This window comes from Otolemur garnettii, unplaced genomic scaffold (genome assembly GCF_000181295.1).
Source record: "Otolemur garnettii isolate 467f Iridium unplaced genomic scaffold, OtoGar3 scaffold00178, whole genome shotgun sequence".
Classification (NCBI taxonomy): domain Eukaryota; kingdom Metazoa; phylum Chordata; class Mammalia; order Primates; family Galagidae; genus Otolemur; species Otolemur garnettii.
In genome coordinates this window covers 3333083-3355562 of record NW_003852573.1, presented here as the reverse complement: position 1 = coordinate 3355562, position 22480 = coordinate 3333083, and the positions used below count along the sequence as shown (strand labels likewise).

The 22480-nt window shown below is 49.3% G+C and overlaps 1 protein-coding gene across 3 annotated transcripts in view; it reads right to left on the bottom strand.

Annotated features, from left to right (window-relative positions):
* VASH2 (vasohibin 2) overlaps positions 1-19232 on the bottom strand; it is a 39347-nt gene extending 20115 nt beyond the window's left edge. The window contains exons 1-4 of one of the 3 annotated variants that reach the window (XM_003800534.2): positions 19161-19232; positions 9157-9245; positions 5902-5958; positions 4959-5033 (exon numbers count right to left, since the gene is read on the bottom strand). In XM_003800534.2, coding sequence (XP_003800582.1) covers positions 4959-5033; positions 5902-5958; positions 9157-9209 — 185 coding nt within the window. In that variant the 5' untranslated portion in view covers positions 9210-9245; positions 19161-19232. Of the gene's footprint in view, positions 1-4958; positions 5034-5901; positions 5959-9156; positions 9246-18128; positions 18405-19160 lie in introns of those variants that run through there. The other 2 variants (XM_003800533.3, XM_003800535.3) reach the window with 2 other exon arrangements.
* Between the last annotated feature and the right edge of the window lie 3248 nt (positions 19233-22480).

Below are 22480 nucleotides of genomic sequence, written 5' to 3'. Positions count from 1 at the left end.
TTAATGGTAAGGTGACCAGATTTTAACATTGGTAAAGCGGGACACCATGGGGGGGGCGGGGCCTGACAACAATGCAAACTTTGATAAGCAGTTCTCGATAATCAGTTCTCAACAATTATTTGTTATTATTAAAGTTTAACATTATAAAATTAACAAAAATAATATAAAATGTATATCCTGGTGAAATAGACACATGGCAGCCAAAACCGTGTATTCCCTTCCTGTTCTCCCATGTTCCCTAGCTTGTTGTGCATTCTTTCCAAAAATTGAGGCTTTTTTATAACACCGCAGGATAAATTGTTAAAAATCAGGACTGTCTCACCAAAAGTGGGACGTCTGGTCACCTTATTCTGGGGTGGGGGAGGTGTTACTTGTTTGTTCCAGACAGTTTGGCTCCTTTTGAGCTAATTGTCCCTGCCTAGAAGCAAGGGAGGGAGCCAGTCTCCTTCTGATACCTTGCCCAGGAGGGGAGTAGGGAGTTTACATTAGCCTTTTCATTTCCAAATGAAGTTACATTAACCTCTTCGTTCCCAAATGGAATTACATTAACCTTTTCAGCAGCCGATATATTCCCTTCCCATTCTCTTGCTGTTCCCTAGCTTGTCATGCATTCTTTCCAAAAATTGGGACTTTTTTAAAACACTGCAGGACGCAGGACAAATTGTTAAAAATTGGGACTGTCCCGCCAAAAGCGGGACGTCTGGTCACCTTAGTTTAATGGGTACAGAGTTTCAGTTCAGGGAGATGGAGACATTCTGGAGATGGACAGTGGGCATGCTGCCCAGCATTATGGATGTACTTAGTATCATTGAACTGTACACTTAAAAAAGGGTTACAAAGAGCCGGGCATGATGGCTACTGCCTGTAATCCTAGCACTCTGGGAGGCCGAAGTAGAAAGTGGGAGGATCGCTTGAGCTCAGGGGTTCAAGACCAGTCTCAGCAAGAGTGAGACCCCATTTCTACTGAAAATAGAAAAATTATCCAGGTGTTGTGGTGAGTGCCTGCAGTCCCAGCTACTTGGGAGGCTGAGGCAAGAGGATCGCTTGTACCCAGGCATTTGAGGATGCTGTGAACTAGGTTAATGCCACAGCACTCTAGCCTGGGCAATAGAGTGAGAATGTCTTAACCACAACAAAGGTTAAAATGGCAAAGTATATGTTATAAATATTTTACCACAATAAAAAACAAAATCAGAACACAATGTCATGTGTGTTGTTAAGAGAGGCAAGCCCTGGCTTGGCACCTGTGGTAGTGGTTACAGTGCCAGCCACATACACCCAGGCTGGCAGGTTTGAAACCAGCCCAGGCCAGCTAAACAACAATGACAACTGCAACAAAAAAATAGCTGGGCTGTGTGGCAATAGTTGTAGTCCCAGCTACTTGGAAGGCTGAGGCAAGAGAATAGCTTAAGTCCAAGAGTTTGAGGTTGCTGTGAGCTGTGATGCCATAGGACTCTACTGAGGGTGACATAGTGAGACTGTCTCAAAACAAAACAAAACAAAACAAAACCAACCAACAAACAAAAAACCAAGAGAAGCAAGCCCGGCCATCTCTGGGTGGCAGAGGGGGATCCTCAGTACCAGGACAATGAGATGACTCTTACAGGACAAGTGGAGAGAGCCAGGTTTAGACATGGGAATGGAAAGGGGTCAGGAGAGAACACCAGTCCATCACATCACAGTCACGGATCTCTAGGAGTTTTTCCATCTTTATGTCAATCAGTAAAGCCTTGGAACCTGGAGCAACTGGGAACAGAGCGGGGACTGGGGGTGTGAAAGGAAGTATGGATGAAAGGAGGGGAGCAGCCTGAGTTTTTCCAGGGAAGGGGGAGCAGCAGCATCCCAAGCCCCAGCCTCCAGGCAGTATGTCTGGCCCACCTCTCACAATGAACCTGTTACTTTAATAACCCTTAGTGCTCAGTAACATGAACAAGCCCCACCACAGTTGGTGAGGTCCCCCAAATACTTGTGTAATTCAGAAGATAATTTGGAACCAGAGACCAACCTATCCAGCACGCATGTGAAAGTGTGCACATGCCCTCCAGCGAGATAAAAGGAAGTGGTTCTTCAGTAATGAATCCTGAACTCTGGGCCAGAGTCAAAACAGAGAAAACAAGAAAGGACAAGCCAATGAACACAGGCTTCGAAAATGCCAAGCCAGCCAGCTGCAAAGCTGTCAAGGCACCATTTGTTTCCCAGGAACCTGCAGGAGACACAGACGGATGACACGACCCAAGTGGAAAGCAGGGCCCAGCGGCGCTGACACAGCAAAGAGAAAAGACAAAGATACTGTAACTTATAAAATTCAGGTCTGTGTTTCTTGTCTGTGTGCAAGAGTCAAATTTCCCTTAGTTTGGCTGAATCTCTCCACCCACCACACCTCCCCTATACTTTCCTAAAATGTCACAAGAATAAGAACAAAGGAAAACTAAGAACACTGTCTGTGACATGGGCCTGACCAATCTTGAAAGGCTGTAGGTGATTCCAGTGACACGATGCTTGGATGCATAAGACTGTGCAGGGAAGAAACTATTCTGTAAGAAGGGGACCCCAGTGCAGGTGCACTCAGACCCCCTCTGTAGCGTCTGAAGTCAGCTTGTCCACTTCAGGAAGTTCTCCTCCACTGATCTCTGTCAGCAAACTGGCAGCCAACTGTTCACCCCCATTAAATCTGCAAGAGGCTCTGCTGAACAGCTGTGGCCAACTCCTGCCACTAAAGAGTTGGGGCCCTGAGCCATCTGCTGCCCCAAGGCCAGCCCCAGCCTCCTGCTGGGCTCCCCAGGCTCACATTCCATCTCTTTTGTGGGCATCAGGGAGGAGCAAGACAGGAGGACCAGAAGAGGCCTCAATAAGGCTCAAGTTTCTATTTTTCAAACATCAGCGAGGCACCCACCGGCAGTCTTGTTTCTGATCAGGCCTGCAAGTGCTCCACAGACTGCAGAGAACCACAGAAACTCCCCTGTCCATAAAAACATCCGGGAGACTGAGAAAACAGACGGACCAATCCTATTGGCCCCAGTCTAACTCTGAACCGTGTGTTCTCTCCCTCCTGGTTTTCCTTCTGCCTCCCTGACTTTCCTTCTTAAGTCTCTTGCATGGGCTCTTTGTACCCAACTAGACCAAAAAAATATTTTTCTCCTCTCAAGTTCTTCAACAGCCACACAGCACCCTAAACACTCAGAGCTCCTAAATTTGCATTCCCAATGCAGATTCCTTTGCAAGCTCCACACTCTAAATACCCCCTCCTGATATCCCACAGGCACCTCAAATTCAACAAGTCGAAATCTGAACTCATCTTTCCCCCTAAGTTTGTCCCTCCCACCTTGGCATTACTATGCAAACCACCAATGTGCAGCCATGTCCCCCTCCTTTAACTCTCCCTGGCTAATCAGTCCCCTTGGGGTGGTGATGATCATACACCTCCCCACCTTCCCTCCACCTTTGCCAGCACCATCTCAGCTCAGGTCTGCAATGATGCACCTCACCTCCCTGCCACTCCTGTTCCCCCAGCCCACCTCTGTGGACATCACCCAATCCAGACACCTGTGTTTGTTCACTCCTTCCTCATCAGTGTCCGCATCCAGTCAGCCCCCGAGTCCTCTACATTGTATCTCCTCAAGCATCACCATTGCTGCAATAGCTCCAGGTGGGCTTTGCAGATCCCACCCTAGCCTCCTCCAATCTGTCCTCTTTCAGTCTGTCCTTTAAAGCACCAGGGGCTAGTTTCATCAAAGACAATTTTTCCATGGACTGGGGGGAGAGGGTATGAAGGATGGTTTTGATATGAGTCTGTAAGCAATTGATTTATTATGGTCTCTGTGCAGTCAAACGTCTTGCTGCCCCTCAGTCCTAGCATCACCACCTCAGCTCCACCTCAGATCATCAGGCATTAGGTTCTCCTAAGAGTGTGCAACCTCCCTCACATGTGTGTTCACAGTAGAGTTCATGATCCCATGAGAATCTAATGTTGCTGCCGATCTGACAGGAGGTGGAGCTTAGGCGGCGATGTGAGTGACAGAGAGTGGCTGTAAATACAGATGAAGCTTCCTCACACACTGCCACTCACCTCAAGCTATGGGGCCCAGTTCCTAACAGGCTGCTTATGGGTAGAGGTAGACAGCCTGGGGCTTGGGGACCACAGCTTTAGAGAGCTACCTCTCGAAAGTGTACACCAGACCACGTCTTATCTGGGCTGCCCATTGCATTTGGGAAAAGGTCACTTCTCGGCGCAGCACTCAAGGACTTAACTAGTCTCACCTGTGACCACCTCGCAAGTGTATGAGCGACGTATCTTGCCTGTGTTGCCTTTGCCACTGTCCCTTCGAGCCCCATAAGGCTTGGGAGTGTCTTTGCTCTTCTATGTAATCCTGTTCTATTGTCATCACCACGAATAAGTCAGCGCCATCCATTTTGGGGGACCATATTCTTCTCAGGCTGAAGAGGCAGGTGTTTGGCAGCAAATGGAACAGAAAGTGTGGGAGAGACCAGACCCTTGCTTCAGCTGCGTTCCGTCCAGCCAGGACACACCCCCATTGTTGGTGTCTTCCACATTCCACTCTCAGAATTTTCCTTGGAGAAGGGTCTGGACACTAACACTCTCATTTCCCCGGGAGTGTTTTTCCTGTTGCAATGTTGGATTAATGCAAGAAACAGCCACACACTCTCTCTAGTCCTCAATTCTAAGATGGAATTGTCCTTGTGAATCTGCAAGGTCACTAGCCTGAGATGTCCCTGGTGGAGGCTGTAGCTAACAGGTTAGACTAACATTGGTCCAGGAGCCCAGCATTGATTTGGTTCAACTCTAGATGGGGACAGTTAAAGAGAAGCATCAGGGGAGTTGGACACTCTCTCCAAGGAGACAACAAGCATCGGCTCTGCAAATTTAGGATGTTAAAGGCACAGCCACCCTCACAGTGAGGCTCATCTGTGAACGTGAGTACACATAACTTGAAGGATACATGCCCAGGATGACAGCTTCAAGGCATTTGATGGGCAGGGACTCCCGGGTCATTTCTTTTGCTGTTTCCATTAACCTGCAGGATAAAGCACAACAGAGGATCTCAGGACTGACTTAATTATACAGTCCGTCTGTCAGTCCACCAGCAAGCCTATCACCACACTAGACACCATGAAGGAACACAGAGGAGGGAACTGGCCACACAGGATGGCACCAAAGTATACCTGCACTTGGCCACTAAAATCCTAAATTCTCAGCTGGGCGCAGAGGCTCACGGCCTGTAATCCCAGCACTTTAGGAGGCTGAGGCAGGTGGATTGCCTGAACTCAGGAGTTCGAGATCAGCCTGAGCAAGAGTCAGACTCTGTCTCTAAAAACAGGCAGACATTGTGGGAGGTGCCTATAGTCCCAGCTACTTGGGAGGCTGAGGCAAGAGAATCACTTGAGCCCAGGAGTTTGAGGTTGCTATGAGCTAAGGGTGACAAAGGGAGACTTTGTCTCAAAAAGAAAAAAAACAAAAACAAAAACAAAAAAACTGGGCAGCTCCTGTGACTCAAGGAGTAGGGCGCTGACCCCATATGCCAGAAGTGGCGGGTTCAAACCCAGCCCCAGCCAAAAACTGCAAAAAAAAAAAAAAACGAACCTAAATTCTCCATTTCCCTTTCCAAGAGTTAATTGCTATATCCCACAGCACCCACCCAATGCTACAATGAGGCCTCACAAAGCAAATAATATGAGCCTCTTCTAGCCTGAGAGTTAGTATTCACCACTGAACTTAGCTGCCCTAGTGCCCCCCTCCAACCTGACCCCAGGGCACTCCCCACCTCCACCCCATACACACTAGGAGATCTGAGCACTGGGATACAGGGATGGAGGTCAGGAGAGGGAGTTGGAAGCTCAGGTTAGGAAAAAGGTCAGATGGCCCACAGAACATGCACCACTTACCCACTCAGTGGTCTCATTTTTCTAATTTCAAAGAACTGGGTCCCTGTATGATTGTATCTGTGTGAAGCATATAAAGGGAAAGTGACAGCAAACTGCAAAGGTCCCGGGAATCTGTCAGAGGAAGCCATGCATTCTGATCTCTCTGTGAGATGAGGATGTGGAGGCTTTTCAGAAGTGGCCAGTAGCTAGAGGGAGTCGATAGCTTCTAACGCCTCATTATCCTTGGTAGAATCTAACTTCTAACTTAAGGTTCACAGCAACTTGGACCTTTATAACAGCTCCTTTCCTTCTATTCTGTATTCTGATTAACCGAACATATATCTTCATTGCTGGACTATAAGTTCTCTGAGAGTTGGGACTATTTCATCATCTTTAGATCACCCATAAAACCTGGCAGAAGCCCAACATATGCAAGTTAGAAAATATTAAATGAATGAGAAATGAGTGAATGGACAGGTGGCTATATGGATGGATAAATGGGTGGATGGGTGGACGGAACCATGGAAAGATAAATGGATGGATGGATGGATGGATGGATGACAGAGGCACTTGCACCTGCTAAGAAGGGCTGGGACTCCTTTCCTCCCCACTCAGATAGTGCTCAACCTCTCTGCCATGGACACACATATCCACCCAGACAGCTCCTTCTAAGTAGATTCTGAGCTCCATCCCTGGAGATTCTGATGTCAGGCCATGGTTCTTCACCTTCATTGCCACTCAGAGTCAGCTCACCTCAGACTATTGCACTACAAGCTCCAGGGTGAGGGCTGGAAGGTGATTTCTACAAGCACACCAGTTTGAGAATTACTGTCTTTGGCCATAAGAATAACAATTAGCAATATAGGCTTGCCCAGCTTTTAAAAGATACAACATGCAAGCCCCAGAGGTAAAAGAGAAAAATGAAGGGCTAATATTCTCACAGTGAATTAATTTTATTTTACTGAAGACTATATTAAAGCAGTGAGGTTCTTGTTACACAAAATAGAATTCAATTGGTAAAGTTCAGTTCTGTGCCCAAATCTCCCTTGTTCGTTTATCGCATTGATACATCTAGTGAATAAAGTGAGATAAACCTTTAATTAAATAATTAAAAAATTACCTATCCTTCCTCACTTCATAGTTAACAAATGAGCCCCAGAAAGGGGGCTGGAGAAAAAAGTCTCTAAACGTTCCCTCTGGGCATGAAATTCTCTGAGCCCAGAGTTTGCCTCAGAGGACTTCTTCCCCACTCAGCAGAGCTCAGGGAGTGCCTCTTTCCAGAGCCAAGGCAAAATCAGCACTCCTGTGGGCCGCTGCCCTCAGGCTGTCTGAGGGGAAGGCAGGACTTGTCCTCCCATATCCCCACAGCCAGCTGAGCACACTCACAGCCAGGATTGACCCCGACTGGCACCCGCGCCCAGAACAAAGCAGCAGGAAGTCCTAAGAACTAAATAAAAGTCCGGTAAGAAGGTCAAGGCAGAGTCCACACTCTGCCTTCCTTGTGTGGTGGCTCCAGTGGCCAGGTGACCACGAGCATGCTCCTGGCAGCCTGTAGTTGGGGACCTTCCCTTTTCCAGTCCTCTCTGCAGCCAGTGATGAAGTAGGTAGGCCATTGGTCTTTGCAGTCATAAAGAATAAGAGAAGAGACAATTAAAAGCAGATCCTCAAGACAACCAGGAAACCTCAGCTGAGCGTGAGCTGTAAGGTTCATGGTAGCGTGAGCATGAGCGTGTCTATAAAGCACATGCGCATCTGCCCATCCCTGCATTCCCAGCCAGGCTCCTGCTCCCAGCGCCCTGGCCAGACAGAGCCTTGTGAAGATCAGGTCCTACATAGAAATGGGAGCCATTCTAATTCTGTCACCTTCTGGAATGTGAGCCATTCTAATTCTCCTCTGGAATGTGAGGAGTCAGTCACATCCAGAGAGGGTTAGCTCTTGGGATCCAGGTTTACCCTGGCAGGATTCCCATGCCTCTGGACTACATGGAGCTAGGGCTGAGCACCAACATCAGACAGGCTTGCAAGGGCTGGAAGTCTCCCTCCTAGAGGCTGGAGCTACTTTCTCCTAATACTGCATTAGGATTCCGCGGGGAAGATGCCAGGCGGGGGAACTGATGATCCCTGAAGTAGAAAGAGAGAGGCTCATCAAATAACCTCCCTGCCCAAAGGAGAAATTGGTGCTATTCCCAGCGGGTAGTATCCAGCCTTATGAGGTAGGTGGTGCTCCTTGGTCCCTTCAGGGAAGACACAAAAATCCACTAGAAGGATTCTTGCCTATAACACAGAGAGGAGAGGCTCTTCTGGGACATGTGGGACATATGTGCGCTGCCCCCTGAAATCCTATTTGCCTCAAGGCTGGGTATGAACAGTCAAACAGAAAGCGAACCAGTGGGCTTGGGGCCTTGTAAGGCATGCTGAGTTTTATATCTTTATAAAGGAAGAACAGAGGTTGGCAGAAGCTTGGCCTCCTGGATAATGTGCTAAAGGCCAGCTCCCATCTGACTCCTGTCCCGTAAATGGCAGGTGGACCAGTTGCTTCTAAACTGTTGCTCGTGAGGGTTGTCAGAACTGATCTAATCCTGGCTGCAAACAACCTGAAGACATGGGAGAAGAAAAGGATCAAAAGTCTGGCTGGTCTGAACCCAAACTGGACCCACAGAGTTGCGTAGTTCCTCTTCAAGCTCGAGAAGGTGGAGCGGGCTCCCATCCGAGAGCCCCATCCATTCACACAGAACCAAGCAAGATCGCCGGCCTGGGTCAGCTAGGGAGCCAAAGGCAGCACGAGGTGGACCTCTCTGTAGATCATGAACGGTCAGGGGTGAAGGCAGAGAAGTGAGAGAAGAAAAGAAAAGAGCAGAAGAATAGGAGGGAAGAGGGCAAAATAAAGATAGTAGAGGAAGACAAGAGGAGGAGAGCCAAGAAGATCAAGAGACAAGAGGTGGAGAAGGAGGAGAAGGAAAAAAGAGTGGTGTCCAGAGAAGAGGGACAGGGAAGGAGAGAAAGGAGAAGCCAGAGTGGCTAGAGAGGGACCAGCCCCGCCTCACTGGCCCCCCTGCCCTGCCCACATGCGCCCTGAAGGAGAGGGGTTGGGGCATCACAATTATACTCTCTCTCAGTACTCTTTCTAGATTCTTACCTAGGGGCACCCCTCCATGCCTGGCCTCACCAACCTTACAGAGCTTCTGATGACCAGCTGGGGAAAGATATGCCACCAGGCTGGGGAGCACCACGCCTGTCCCCTGGCTGGGCCTGCTCAGACCTTGGTTGGAAGGATACTGTAGTGTCTTCATGTAATCCTGGATTGCCTGGAGCCAGTCTGGAATTGTCATCGACAGCCTGTAGTTTGGGACCTGGGGTATTGAAGGCTGCAGAGAAATAAAGAAGGGAATCTTTTCATCAAGGAGGTACTCTTGGGGCCCAATTCCTGAAACCTCATGGAGAGCAGTTCCTGAGAGGCCACCCAGGCCTGGACGCCTGTTCACATGATGCTTCCTCCATGAGGTCTCCCCAGAATGTTCGGTCCCTCCATGAATTCTCCCTCTACACACGCTCTACTCTGAGTCACGGTGGTTCTCTATGACCCTCTGGGTATTGTGATTGTGAATATAGCCCGTGTCCTCCTGAAAGCCCAAGAGCCTCCTTGAGGCCAAGGACATGTCCTATATATACTATCCCCCATCAAGGCTGGCCTAGCATGGATACAAAGCCGTTCCATTAGTTACTGCCTGACACTTTTGGCTATGTCACCAAGGGTGACCCAATATATGTGCTCAAGGGCACCAAACACAGAATATGAGCTAAATGGTGCACTGAAGAATTGCAACAAGCATGACTGCACTGTCTCAACACCATGCTCCCTGCAACGCCTGTTGCATCCCTTCCTCCGAGTCCCAGCAAGGGTGGATCAGGAAAGCCCTCCACCTGACTTGACTCTGCCCAGACAAGTGCGCCCCTCCGACTCCTAAGCCACCTTCCTCCACTACCCCTCACTGCAGCACCCCTAGCGCCTTCATTTCCTAGTTTGCCTCTCAGTCAACACTCACTGCATATCTATAATTGAGAGGATGAAGTTCTAATCCCTGCTGGGAAGGGAAGGACCAAATGAAGACAGGATTGGAAAGGGATGGCAGGTGTCCCTTCTCAGGAATTTAGAGCTCAGCTCTGAGCAGCCCTGCCAAGGAGGCCAAAAGCAAATCGTGATGTTCAATCAAGTCACTCCTGGGAACCAAGGGATGCGAACCCGGGTTTTTCTGTTTGCTTGTTTGTTTGTTTGTTTTCTTTTTTTGAGATAGAGTCTCACTATGTCACCCTGGGTAGAGTGCTGTGGTGTCACAACTCACAGCAACCTCAAACTCTTGGGCTTAAGCGATTCTCTTGCCTCAGCCTCCCAAGTAGCTGGGACTGCAGGTGCCTGCCACAACGCCCAGTTATTTTTTGTTGCAGTTGTCATTGTTGTTAACTGTCCCAGGCTGGGTTTGAACCTGATGCCATAACCACTTGCTATGGGCACCAAGCCTGCTTGGTTTGTTTGTGGGTTTTGCTTTATTTCCCCTATGTGTTCTCAGTCTTCTGATCTCTGTCTCTCTGGTGGTTGGTGACAAAAAAAGTCAGCCCATGTGGGCCAGGGCTCCGGGAGTGCTGCTGCCTGGAAGGAGACAGGAGGCTCCTCCAGGCCTAAGCTGCTTAGGGAGAAGCAGAAAGGACTGGAGGACGGATTAGTCCCATCCTCAGAGAAAACAGGGCAAGGGTGGCCCTGGGGATTTAGGGCTCAGCTTGATAGAGGGTGAAGCTGCTGGTGAACAGCCCTGGGGACAGTCCTGGGCAGGCCGGCTGGGCTGCAGAGCCAGACACTGCCTCAGGCTGTCCTTGGCTCTCTGCCTGGCTCTGCAGGCACCAGCCCCACAGCGTGGCTGAGGACATGCTGCCCCAGGCAGGGCGTTAGGCTCTCCCTACATATGGACCCCTGTGGCTGCGTTTACTGCAAACACTCCTTGGCATTCTTTTCCTCTTGGTGTCTCTATTCTCCCTTGGCTTTGAAATGTCCTACTTCACAGCAACTGTCCCCTCAGCTGAGAGGAAACCAGTCACACTTTCTACACCACAGCCCAGGTGCTCTGTGTGTGTGTGAATGCAAACGTGTGTGCACCACAGGCAGAGCTATTCCGGGAGCTACACTGTGCTTACTACATATCAACTCAAATCAATCACATGCCTGCCTGGGGGGGGTCACTTCAAATTCCACGTTGAATATTTGCCCCTATGACTCACACAAACACACACACACAGAGCAAGTCAAAATATGAACTGTATCCTTATGTTTCTCCTTAACACACACTAGGAAGAGTCAAGGTTGTTCTTAGTTTTTTGCAGTGACATCCACTGATCTACCAACACCTAGAATTCTGAAAAATGTGATAGGGATTTCACAAAGTGAGAAAAGAGGTGATGAGAGCAAACGTGTGTCTAATACGTCCAAGCTCTAGGTCAGGTATAGAAGGGGCAGGAAGCATAGCAGCCGAGGAAGGGAGGAGGGGAATTACAGTTTATTGAGACAGAAGCATTTCTACCAGAAAAGTGGGTACCTCTCTAATAGGAAAGCTGGTAAGCATGGAGAAATGCCCAGAAGACTCACCAGCCACCTAAAAGATCCCCGAGGGATGTCCCTTAGCCCAAGCCTTGGGACTTGGTTCAGTGTCCACTATGGGTCTGGGTGCCAAATTATTTCAATTCCCCCCAAGCCCAGTAGAGCCCACAAAGGCTGGATGGTGGGGGTGGAGCCAGGTGGCATTTGGGCCTCAGAATAGCAGCCAAATGGCGCCCAAAGCCTTTTGAAAACAGCTGCATGTTGCCTCAGCCTGGCTGTGACCACGGCAGGAGCTGTGGTCACGTTTCCTCCCCAGTGGGAGGACAAATACATACATTCCCCAGGTCCTGGCTGACGGGTGGGGCTGTGGTGGGAAAGGAGTTAAGACCGCTGAGGGCATGACAGCATGGGCTACAGCTCGCCTTGATTTCCGGGAGAGCTGGCCGGGGGTCAGCTTCCAGCCCATGCCTTAGGCTGTTATGGGCTCCAGGGTGTAATTAGGCGACACACACAACCAGGTTCAAATTCCTGCTTTGTCACTCACCAGCTGAGGACCCTGGTCAAGCTACATGGCCTGTCTGTTTTCTTCCTGACAAAATAGGAATAGTATCACCTGCTTGGAACCTTCCAGGCTGGTTGTAAGGATTGCATGATCCAATATAAAAGCAAGAAGCCTGGGGCTGGGCACAGGATGCACATTAAATGTGAACCCTGTTACTAATGTGTTCTCAGGGGTCTAGACTGGCCAAACCCAGGTGTTCTAATTTTTTAGGAAATAGAAAACAGAATCGGCAGTGGCTGAGTCCCTGGACGCTCAACGTGAGCGCTTCACACCATGGAGATACCTTTTTACTGTAGTGGAAGAGGCTTAAAACATCCACTTCCCCTGGGAACACCCAGTGACAATAAATTAATATCTCCAATTTGTGAAGAGTTCATACAAAGGGATAAGGAAGCTCTTTAAGCCTCAAGAAAAAATAATGGCCCTAAAAGGCAGAAGTCACCAAGTGTTCATTGACAGATGAATGAATAGACCAAATGTGGTATACAATAGAGTGTACGGTGGTGTACAATGGCATATTATTCAGCCTTCAAAAGGAAGGACATTTTGACACATGCTATGACCTGAATGAACCATGAAGATATTTTCCTAAGTCAATAAGCCAGTCACAAAAAGACAAATACATATGGTGATGATTCTCCCATCATGAGATTCCTAGAGTAATCAAGGTCATAGAGACATAGAATAGTGAATGGGTGCAGCGTCTCACACTTACAATCCTAGCAGTCGGGGAGGCTGAAGAGAGAGGATCCTTGAGTTCAGAAGTTCAAGACCAACCTGAGCAACAGAGTGAGACCTTATTTCTACTCTAAATAGAATAGTTAGCCAGGCATTGTGGTGGGGATCTGTAGTCCCAGCTATTGCAGAGGCTGAGGCAGGAGGATCATTTGAGCCCAGAAGTTTGAGGTTGCAGTGAGCTGTGATGATGCCACGGCATTCTAACCTGAGAGACCGAGTAAGACCCTGTCTCAGAAAAAGAAAAAAAGTATAGTGGTGGTTGTCAGGCGCTGGGGAAAGAGGGAAAGTTTCAACTGAAGATGGATGGTGACAGCTGGAAGACAATGTGAATGTACTTAATGCCACAGGACTGTATACTTAAAAATGGCTAAAATGGTAAACTGTATGTTTGACCACAATAAAAAGACCAAGGAAAGACAATTCACAAAAGAAGAAATGTAAATAGTAAATAAATATCTGAAAAAATCTTCAAGCTCATTAATAATTTAAGAAATGCAAATTAAACCCACTTCAAAATGTTATTTTTTGCCTCTACAGTTAGTGAAGAGATGCTAAAATGCAGACCCACAATGCCAGCAAGGACATTCTCAGGCAGCTGTGATGCACCTTTTTAGGAAGAGCCCAGGATTCACTCATTTTTGCTTATTCCCAAAATGAGCATGGGGGCCCTGGGAGGCCGGGAGTGGGAGTAGGAAGCAGTGGAGTGGACAATAAGGTGGTTGCTCCAGAGGAAGAATAATGAAACAGACCACAGGCACAGCTCCTGTGGATGGCCTCTCTTCCCCTTCATTCTGGTCAAACACAGTTGACCTGTCAGAAAAATGCAAGGGAAATGATGCAGATGGGATCCAGTTATGTAACTTCTCTATCATATGAGAGAAAAGCAAGAGGCCAGGAAAGGAGCTGGGGACACAGCAAGAGCCTCAGGGACCAGGATCCTTTAATAAGAATAAGGAGAAGGCCGGGTGTGGTGGCTCACGTCTGTAATCCTAGCACTCGGGGAGGCTGAGGCAGGTGGGTTGCTTGTGCTCAGGAGTTCGAGACCAGCCTGAGGAAGGGCGATACCCCATCTCTGAAAAAATAGCTGGGTGTTGTGGCAGATGCCTGTAGTCTCAGCTACTCTGGATGAAGCAAGAGAGTCTGCCTCTTGCTCAGCTGAGGAGAGAGGACCTTGTAAGCCCAAGAATTTGAAGTTGTTGTGAGCTATGACACCACAGCATAGGGAGACAAAGTGAGACTCTGTTTCAAAAAAAAAAAAGAACAAAGAGAAAGCAAAGCCTTTTGTCATCCCTCCTCTGAGTACACAGCGCAGGTGCCAGGCAGATCTTCTCTGCCAACCTGGGAGGAAAAGCACAGCAAAGCACCCATGAGCCCAGGAGCAGCCAGGAACTTCTGTTAATGTTGACTGATAGGTCCTAGGACTGAGCAGAATGGACATACAAATGGATGGTTCTGAATCCAGGACACGACCGGAAGTGAGCTGCAAGTGACAGCCAGCAAGCAGCAGGAGTGACACCTTGACTGCTGGCAAGTGTCAAGTCCCAAGCACTCACAGGTCTTCACCCAAGCAAAGCTCATTCCTCTAAATGTGAATTACTTCTCAATTTAGAATCAATGTGAGAACAAGGCACAGAAGCATGGGGTCTGCAAAAAAACAGGCATCATTGTTTCCTGCTGAATCTATCCTGGCTTTCTGCTCTTCAGAGAGTCCAGCTCCAGCTAGTCAAGAAACAAAAGGAGCATTTCCTAGTATGCCCAGCTGTTTCTGGGTTGGTCACTCTTTGCCCATCCCGTCCCATCCCCTATTCTCCTCCAACGGACTCTTGCTGTTTTCTTAAAGTATATCTAAAAAACACAGGCTTTGATCAGGTAAAATGCTAACTTCAGACTCAGTAACCCCTAGGGAGAGACCTGTAGTCATAAATAAGAGGATCTAAGAGCAGGTAAACCCTCCAGAGGGGATACGTGGACCTTCAGAACTCTCATGGTTGCTGATGGAATGTTCTATAGGGGCCCTGAAACCTAGCCCAGTATACTTCTTTTGCAGCTTAGTCCACGTTCAATTGCCAAAATGGTTACTCTCCCTGAAAGCCTACAACCCTACTACCACCACCACCAGCCTACCACACCTCTTCTGTACAAATTCCTCAGCAAGATATCCATGTGGTTGAAGGAGGAAAGGATTGGCTCCAGAAGAACGAGTCTGCCAAGTTAAGCACGGGAGTAGTGCTTGGAAATCGGTGAGGGGTGGCTCTTGGAAAAGAGAGCTTTTGAGGTTCTTCCCATGTCAGAGCCTGGGGAGGGGTCAGAGTCTATGGAATGTTGGGGCCTGGGGGATGTCATGCTGTGTTTGGAGATACAAAACTAACCATTATGATGTAATGTGTGAGAGAGAGAGAGATGTTAAGTTCTTTATATTTAGGGCCAAATAGCCAACTGCCCACATCAGAGCTGGGGAGTGGCAGCAGTTCTCATGTGAACTTCAGGTTACTACGAGAAAGTACAATACGAGGGGACTGCTGTATAAAAAATGGAACACTCTTGTTGAAGAACATCACAATGATGGAAGTATCAGGTACAGGTCTCGGGGAGTAGTAATCTTATGTTCTAAACTGCTCTGGCAACATTTAGAATATTGTTTCATATGCGCTTGTTTTAGTTCCAATGATAAACTAGGAATTGTCCTAGAAAGAGTTGGTGTGGGAACAAAGAAAGGGTAAAAGGAACTACAAAGAAGTTCTGCACAACTTCTGGACAAAGAAGACTAAAGGAAGATGTAGAATGACAGAATGTCACAGATTTGAGGGCTCCTAATTCAGTAGTATCACCCAGATCAGCATTAGGGACCTTGAGACTCACAGGTCATACATAACATCGTGGGTTTTTAGCACTGGAGAGAACTTTACATGAAATTTGATCTACTCCCATTTTAGGGATGAGAAAACTGAGATAAGAAATTTTAAGTGTGTAACGTAGGCAGAAGACCAGATGTAGCAGAACCAAGACTATGATTCAGTCCCTTGATTTTTAGTCTAAGTCTCTTCCACCATAAGAGCACTATCTTGAGTTTTTTTTGGTGGTGGGGGGGTTCTTTTCTTTTCCTTTTTTTTTTCTTTGTGAGGTGGAGTCTCACTCTGTTGTCCTAGCAAGAGTGCTGTGGCATCATTGTAGTTCACTGCAACCTAGGCTCAAGTGATCCTCCTGCCTCAGCCTCCCAAATAGCTAGGACTATACCTGCCACCATGCCTGGCTATTTTTTTATATTTTTAGCAGAGATGGGGTCTCATTCTTGCTCAGGCTGGTCCCAAACTCATGAGCTCAAGGGATCCTCACAGCTGCACCTCTCAGAGTGGTAGGATTACGGGTGTGAGTCACCATGCCTAGCCAAGAGCACTATCATGTAACATTCAGAGACACCAGGAGTAGCTCTGCCCTGGTTCAAAGGGCTACTCAAGAATCAGTGGTGAGGCTCAGTGCCTGTGGCTCAAGCAGCTAAGGTGCTTGCCACATACACCTGAGCTGGCGGGTTCAAATCCAGCCTGGGCCCACCAAACAACAATAATGGCTGCAACCAAAAAATAGATGGGTGTTGTGGCGGGCGCCTGTAGTCCTAGCCACTTGGGAGGCGGAGGCAGGAGACTCGCTTGAGCCCAGGAGTTGGAGGTTGCTGTGAGTTGTGATTTCATAGCACTCTACCCAGGGCGACAGCTTGAGGCTCTGTCTCAAAAAAAAAAAAAAAAAGAATCAGTGGTGAAATGTAAGTACATTTCACAGTGGAAGGTGGGGTATGGGGACATGGGGGGGTTAGTTCTGTTTTGGTCTAAGAGCTTCCCAACAACCAATCTAGCCAGGCCTGGCATCAGCTGCCCCAGGAGGCAGGGAGGCCCCCATTCCCAGGGGATCTTCAGAAGGAGAAAGGGATTCTGCTGAGAGGTAGGACATTGGTCTCTACTAATAGTAAAATTCCATGATTCCCACTTAGAGAAGGAGGCTTTCCAGCACCCCGCCCCCAGCCACAAGGTTGGGAAGGCTGAAGACACAAGTAGAGACAGGGTCAATGCTGAGGCTGCTGACCTAGAACAGCAGCACAGGGTGGTGGGGACAAGCCTCAGTTCCTTGTGGCCACTTCTTCTCTGGGTTTAAAGGGCTCCTGGGGCCTAACTCAAGGAGAGGAATATCCTGAAGTCAGAACTGTAGTACAGATGACCATTGTTTTTGTGCTCAAGAATTCAGCAAGGGTGTTATTGACACTAAAGCAGGCAAGATTCTAGTTGGGCATAATGAAGATCTCCTTGTCCAGCAGAGTCATAAACACTGTAACTAACTGCAGCGAGAAGTTCAGAGGCTCTGCCACTTCCCCAAGGGCACACACAGCTTTCTGGCCTGCAGGCTCAGAAGCTCAGCTGTCGCCAGGCTGGGAACTGGACCAGATGGCCTTCCAGTCTCAGGTCTGGCATTCCTAGACCTGCCTAGGAATCTTCCCAGCAGCACCAAGGGAAACCATTGGCCATGCTATCACCCCCGGGCTCTTTCTCCCCAGTTTACATTTTAATGTTCCATATAAGGCAGCTACTCCCACCAAGGGACATATCCTCTGCCACCAAGCCCAAATGGCTCACTGGCTTCGCTCCAAGGTAAAAAGAGAGTTTCACTCCTAAGCCTCTTTCTCTGTCCAGACAGACTAATTCATCATGTATACTGGAAAGTCCCTTTTAAGCCACAGCCAAAAGTCTTTCTTTTTTCTTGGAGCCCAGATAAGCTGGAAAGAGAGTTCACTGTTTTGCAAGTTTCAGAGGTGAAAGTCACTGTCATTTAAAAAAAAAAAAAAATTGGCATAAAGTCTAGAAATGATTCACACTGAGAAGTCTGACTGGTTGATTGCAAATTCATTCACAGCTTAATAAATCATTTGCTTGGGGGGTGGGGAAGGTAGCAGGAGGCAAGAGACCGCAAAGAGCAAAGGGAACAAACACGGCAGGATCCCCGGGGACCTGCGCATTCTTCTTGGGCCTCGCTGGTGTTACCTGGTGGCTCTAGCTTTTATTGAAAGAGGATGTACGTGAGGCTGAGTAAATAATAGAGTTTGGCTGGAAATTCAAAGAAACCTTGGGACAACCCGACCATACAGTCTCAGACAGGACAGCAAGCCCCCTCCATCTCCCTCCCCCGCCCCCATTGCTAAGGCTTCCAAGGTAAATATCTCAATTTTTAAAAGGGCTGGCGGGTGACTGGGGAGGGAAAGGCAGTTTGTAGCAGGACCAGGAAAATAGAAATTGCTTCTATTTGCAATGTACAGGCTGAAAAGGTCCCATCACTGCCCACCCCGTCACCCCCAACTCCACCCCTGCCTTTGAAGCCACTGACCTTTGCCAAGAAGGCGGCGTTCCTGATGGCGCCCACCATCTCTCCCCCCTTAGGGTGCACCTTGGCCACGTGCATCCACATGCGTTCCCAGGTGTGGCTATCGATGGGGAAGCCGCTCTTGTTAACGTGAAACAGCACCCCGCCGTCTTTGTCCTCCTCCTCCGAGCCCCCGCTGGTGGCGAGGCTCACGGGCCGCGCGTGGCTGCTCCGGGACCGGGTGCCTTTGGCGCCTTTGGGGTGGGGGCAGCGGTGAGTGTCCGCAGCGGAGCCGGTCATGGTGGGGCCGGGGCGGGGAGCGCAGTGCCGGGGGAGAGCGGGGGCGGCGGCGGCGGGGGGCGTGTGCGCGCGGGCGCGGCGCAGGGATCAGCGCCCCGCGGGGGTGGCCTTCTCCATGCCTCTAGCTGCCGCAGGACACACGAAGGGAGAGCGGCGGCGGGAGTCCGCGGAGGCGGCCGTACTCTCGGCTAAGGGCCGCGCCTGGAATCAGTGGAGACACAGCAGACACCACGGCTAAGAGGACATCCCCTGGGGGTGAGAACTCGAGTGAGGGGGCCCCAAAGTGTTTCCACGCCACCTCCCGCTAACCCAGTGCGCTGACAGAACCCTTGGGAATGGAATACCTAGATTACCTAGAAAGACAGCTCGCAATTTGCCACAAAGCTTCACACAAACCTAAACACCGGGGGCGTAGGGGATGCGTAGGGGACAGTGAAGGGAGAAGAAAGCCAGCTCGTGTAGCATGAAGGAACAGGAGGTCCCCACACGGCTCCACACATTGCTTGGTCTCCAGATGCAGCAGAGCGAGGAGCTGAGCCAAGTAACGTGTCAGCACGTGAGTGAGTGCCCAGAGCTGGCGCGAGGGCGCTGCAGCAGCCTCGGCTTGCAAAGGCGGCTGGGTTTCTCCCTGGCCCCCGGCGGGGCTGTGGTGGGCAGAATTCCACCCGCCCCCTTTCCCTGAGTCCAGCCATGCACCGGGAGAGACTGGGTGCACGCGGGGCGCAGGAAGCGCGCACCGCAGCTCCGGAGCCCTACCTCGGGACAGTCGGCTTCATTGCTGCAGAGCCTCTCCGGGCGGCGGGGGCGACGAGGACCGCTGCTGCTGTTGCTGCTGCTGCTGCTGCTGCTGCTGCTGCTGGGCCTGGGGCTGGGGCTGCTGCTGCCGTCGCCTCATTCCATGTCCCATTCTCGAATGTTATTCTGTGACATATAACCGAGTCACCCGGGCAGCCGCCGATGTTCCGAATGCGTCCATTGGCCACCGCAACAAAGAGGGGCGGGTCCCGGGCTTGGGACTCTACAACCCCGAGCTCCGCGACGTTCTGATTGGCTTCGGGGGTTCCCTGGCGGGAGGGGATACGAGTAGGGGGAACTGGGCGGCCACGCGAAATCCGATCGCTGTAGTGTCCTGGGAGCCCCGCGGGACTGGAGCGTTTGTCCATGGGACTTAAGATCGAGTTTCCCCAGAGGTCATGGCACTGCGAGGGTTTGCAACTGTGGCAAGCAGAGGAGAAGCAAAGCCACCCTAGCAATGCCCTGAGGAGTGCTGGACAGCCACCTGCCGTACCGGGATGATGTGTGGTCAGGCAAGGGCTGTTCACGCGTATGCGCGCAGTTCAACGTTAGGTTACAAAATTCCCAAAACTGACGAGTGGGCACAGCCTCGGATCTTCTGGTATTAGTCATGATTTAAACCCAAGCTAATATGCAACAATGAAACCCAGGAGGTCAGCCGGGCCTTGACGGTTTGCCACGGGTACAGAGTTAGGGCTGGGGTGGAGAGAGGCTTCAAATCCATGGGGAGGTGGGAGGCCCTCCCACACATTACTGAAACATCTTTTTCTAATTTTTTCTTTTTTTCTTTTCTTTTTTTTTTTTTTTTTTTCCTTGGACAGAGTCTTGCTCTGTCACATCACTACAACCTCAAATTCCTGGGTTCCATCCGACCTCCTACCTCAGCCTCTGGCGGCTGGGACTACAGGAACTTGCCAATGCCCAGCTAATTTTTCTATTTTTAGTAGGGATCTGGCTCTTGCTCAAGCTGGTCTCAAACTTTTGAGCTCCAGCCTCAGCCTCCCAGAGTGCTAGGATCAGGGGTGTGAGCCACCAAGACTGGCTGTGGCTTTTTTTTTTTCCCCAAGAAAGAGAAGAGCACAGTGGTGTGGAAAAAGTACCAGACTGCTGACCCATGAACTGGCTCTATATCCAGGCTTGTCACTGTGGATCAGTCACGTCCCAGCTTTGGGCCTTATCTTCTCTTTCTGAGAAAAGTAGAGCAGATCTCTACTCTCCAAAGTCTCTTCTGATTCTCAGGTTCTGTGATTCCCTAACTTCCTCTCTCATAGACACTTAGGATCCTGGCCATAATGTCCTTCCTCTTTAAACTCCAGGGCAGTGTGCTGGCTCTGAGAGGGTGAAGCAGTTATTATAGAAATGGAAGTGAACCTCAAATTAAGAACCATTGTCACAGAGCCACTGATGGCAGATCAGTTTCTGGATGCTTAACCCCACCAGTTGCCTATAATGGAACTGGAACTTGTCATCCACAGAGAGGTGGGGTGAGGAGACCAGCAGAGGTCCCTAAGATGCAGCTGAGAGCTAGGACGAGGGTGAGGATACCTGGATTCTGGACCTGGCCTGGACTCCTCCCTCGGAGAGAGCCCATGCCTAGGACTTTATAGATTCGATAATGAGAATAATAACTTAGGTCTATATAGACAAAAGAAATGTCCCAATTAGGGAAATTATCTGAATATTCAAGTGAAACAAGCATACCTGAAAATAATCAAGAAATTGAGAGACAATTACTCCACTCCATATAATTGCTTCAGTTTTCGTTTCCTGATTGAAAGCATGCCTCAGGGACTGATCTATTTTCTTATCTCAAACACTTTTCTTCCCCTCTTTTTGCATTCATCTCTCAAACACGTCCCTGTCTCCACATTTCCCCAGAGTTTCAAGTCCAGGAGACTAGAATTTCAGGATGAAGACCTTCATGCAGAGGATGAGAATTTGACCTGACAATCCCTCAGGAGAAAACTGAGCTCTCAAAGCTCAAGTGAACAGACCAGTTGGTGAACATCGAAGACTATCTGTCAGGGGTCACCTTCCCTGGAATCATTTCCCACTGTCCCCACTTAGGCCAGATCCGGACACCTATAATCACCCTGTTAAACCAGCGCCTGGTATCTTCCTCTAATTGAATACAAATCCTAGTGACCAGAGAGCGTTATCAGTTCATCTTCCTGCCTCCCAGATTCTCCACAATATTTCTTTCTTTCTTTTTTTTTAGACAGAGTCTCCCTCTGTTGCCCCAGGCTAGAGTGCCATGGCCTCAACCTAGCTCGCAGCAATGTCAGACTCCTAGGCTCAAGTAATCCTGTCTCAGCCTCCTGAGTAGCTGGGACTACAGGCACCTGCCATAACACCTTGCTAATTTTTCTATTTTTAGTAGAGACGGGGTTTTGCTCTTGCTCAGACTGGTCTTGAATTCCTGGGCTTTGGCCTTCCAGAGTGCTAGGATTACAGGTGTGAGCCACCAAACTTCACCACTTCTGCAATATTTCATTGCCTGTTCTCCTCTTCCCCAGAGGGGGGAGAGGGTAGAGAGCCAAGTGACAGAACATATGAAGACAGTTGGGAGATTTGGCTACTTCCCCAAAGAGGTGGTAGGGCAGTTTCTGAAGTGAACTTGCTATCTTGGTTAAGGCACTGAGAGGGGAGAAGGGTCTTTTTTTTTTTTTCCTCAGAGTTCCTCTGCCTTTGACAGTTGCACTAGGTTGCCTGAACCAGCCAACTTTGTTCTTCATTTCCTGTGTATTTGTTGTTATATGATCCTCAAGTGAACCCAAGCCAGATAGATTATGGGTTTTGTAAGTTCTGGTAGTGAGTAAGGGATGTGGCCGTGTATATACAGAGTGAGACAAAGCTAATTTCCAATTTGAACAATGACACACTGTGACTGGATGCTGAACCTCCAAGAGCATGGTCACTTCCAGTCATTGACATCACCAACTGGTATAGCAGGGAAGTGTAGTGGGAAAATCCAGAATGAGAAGAACTGGGTTCAAATAACATCTCTTTACTCAGGCGCTGGCTTCTGGAGTCATGAAAATAAGACAAAAATCCTACTGTGATGGATCATATTCCTAGCTCCACCCCTTACTGTGGTGCAATGTTGTGTAAGTTACTCAACAACAATGAGCCTTGGCTCGGCGCCTGTAACTGAGCGGCTAGGGTGCCAGCCACATACACAGGAGCTGGCAGTTCGAACCCAGCCCCGGCCTGCCAAACAACAATGACAATTACAACCCCCCAAATATCTGGGTGTTGTGGCGGGTGCCTGGAGTCCCAGC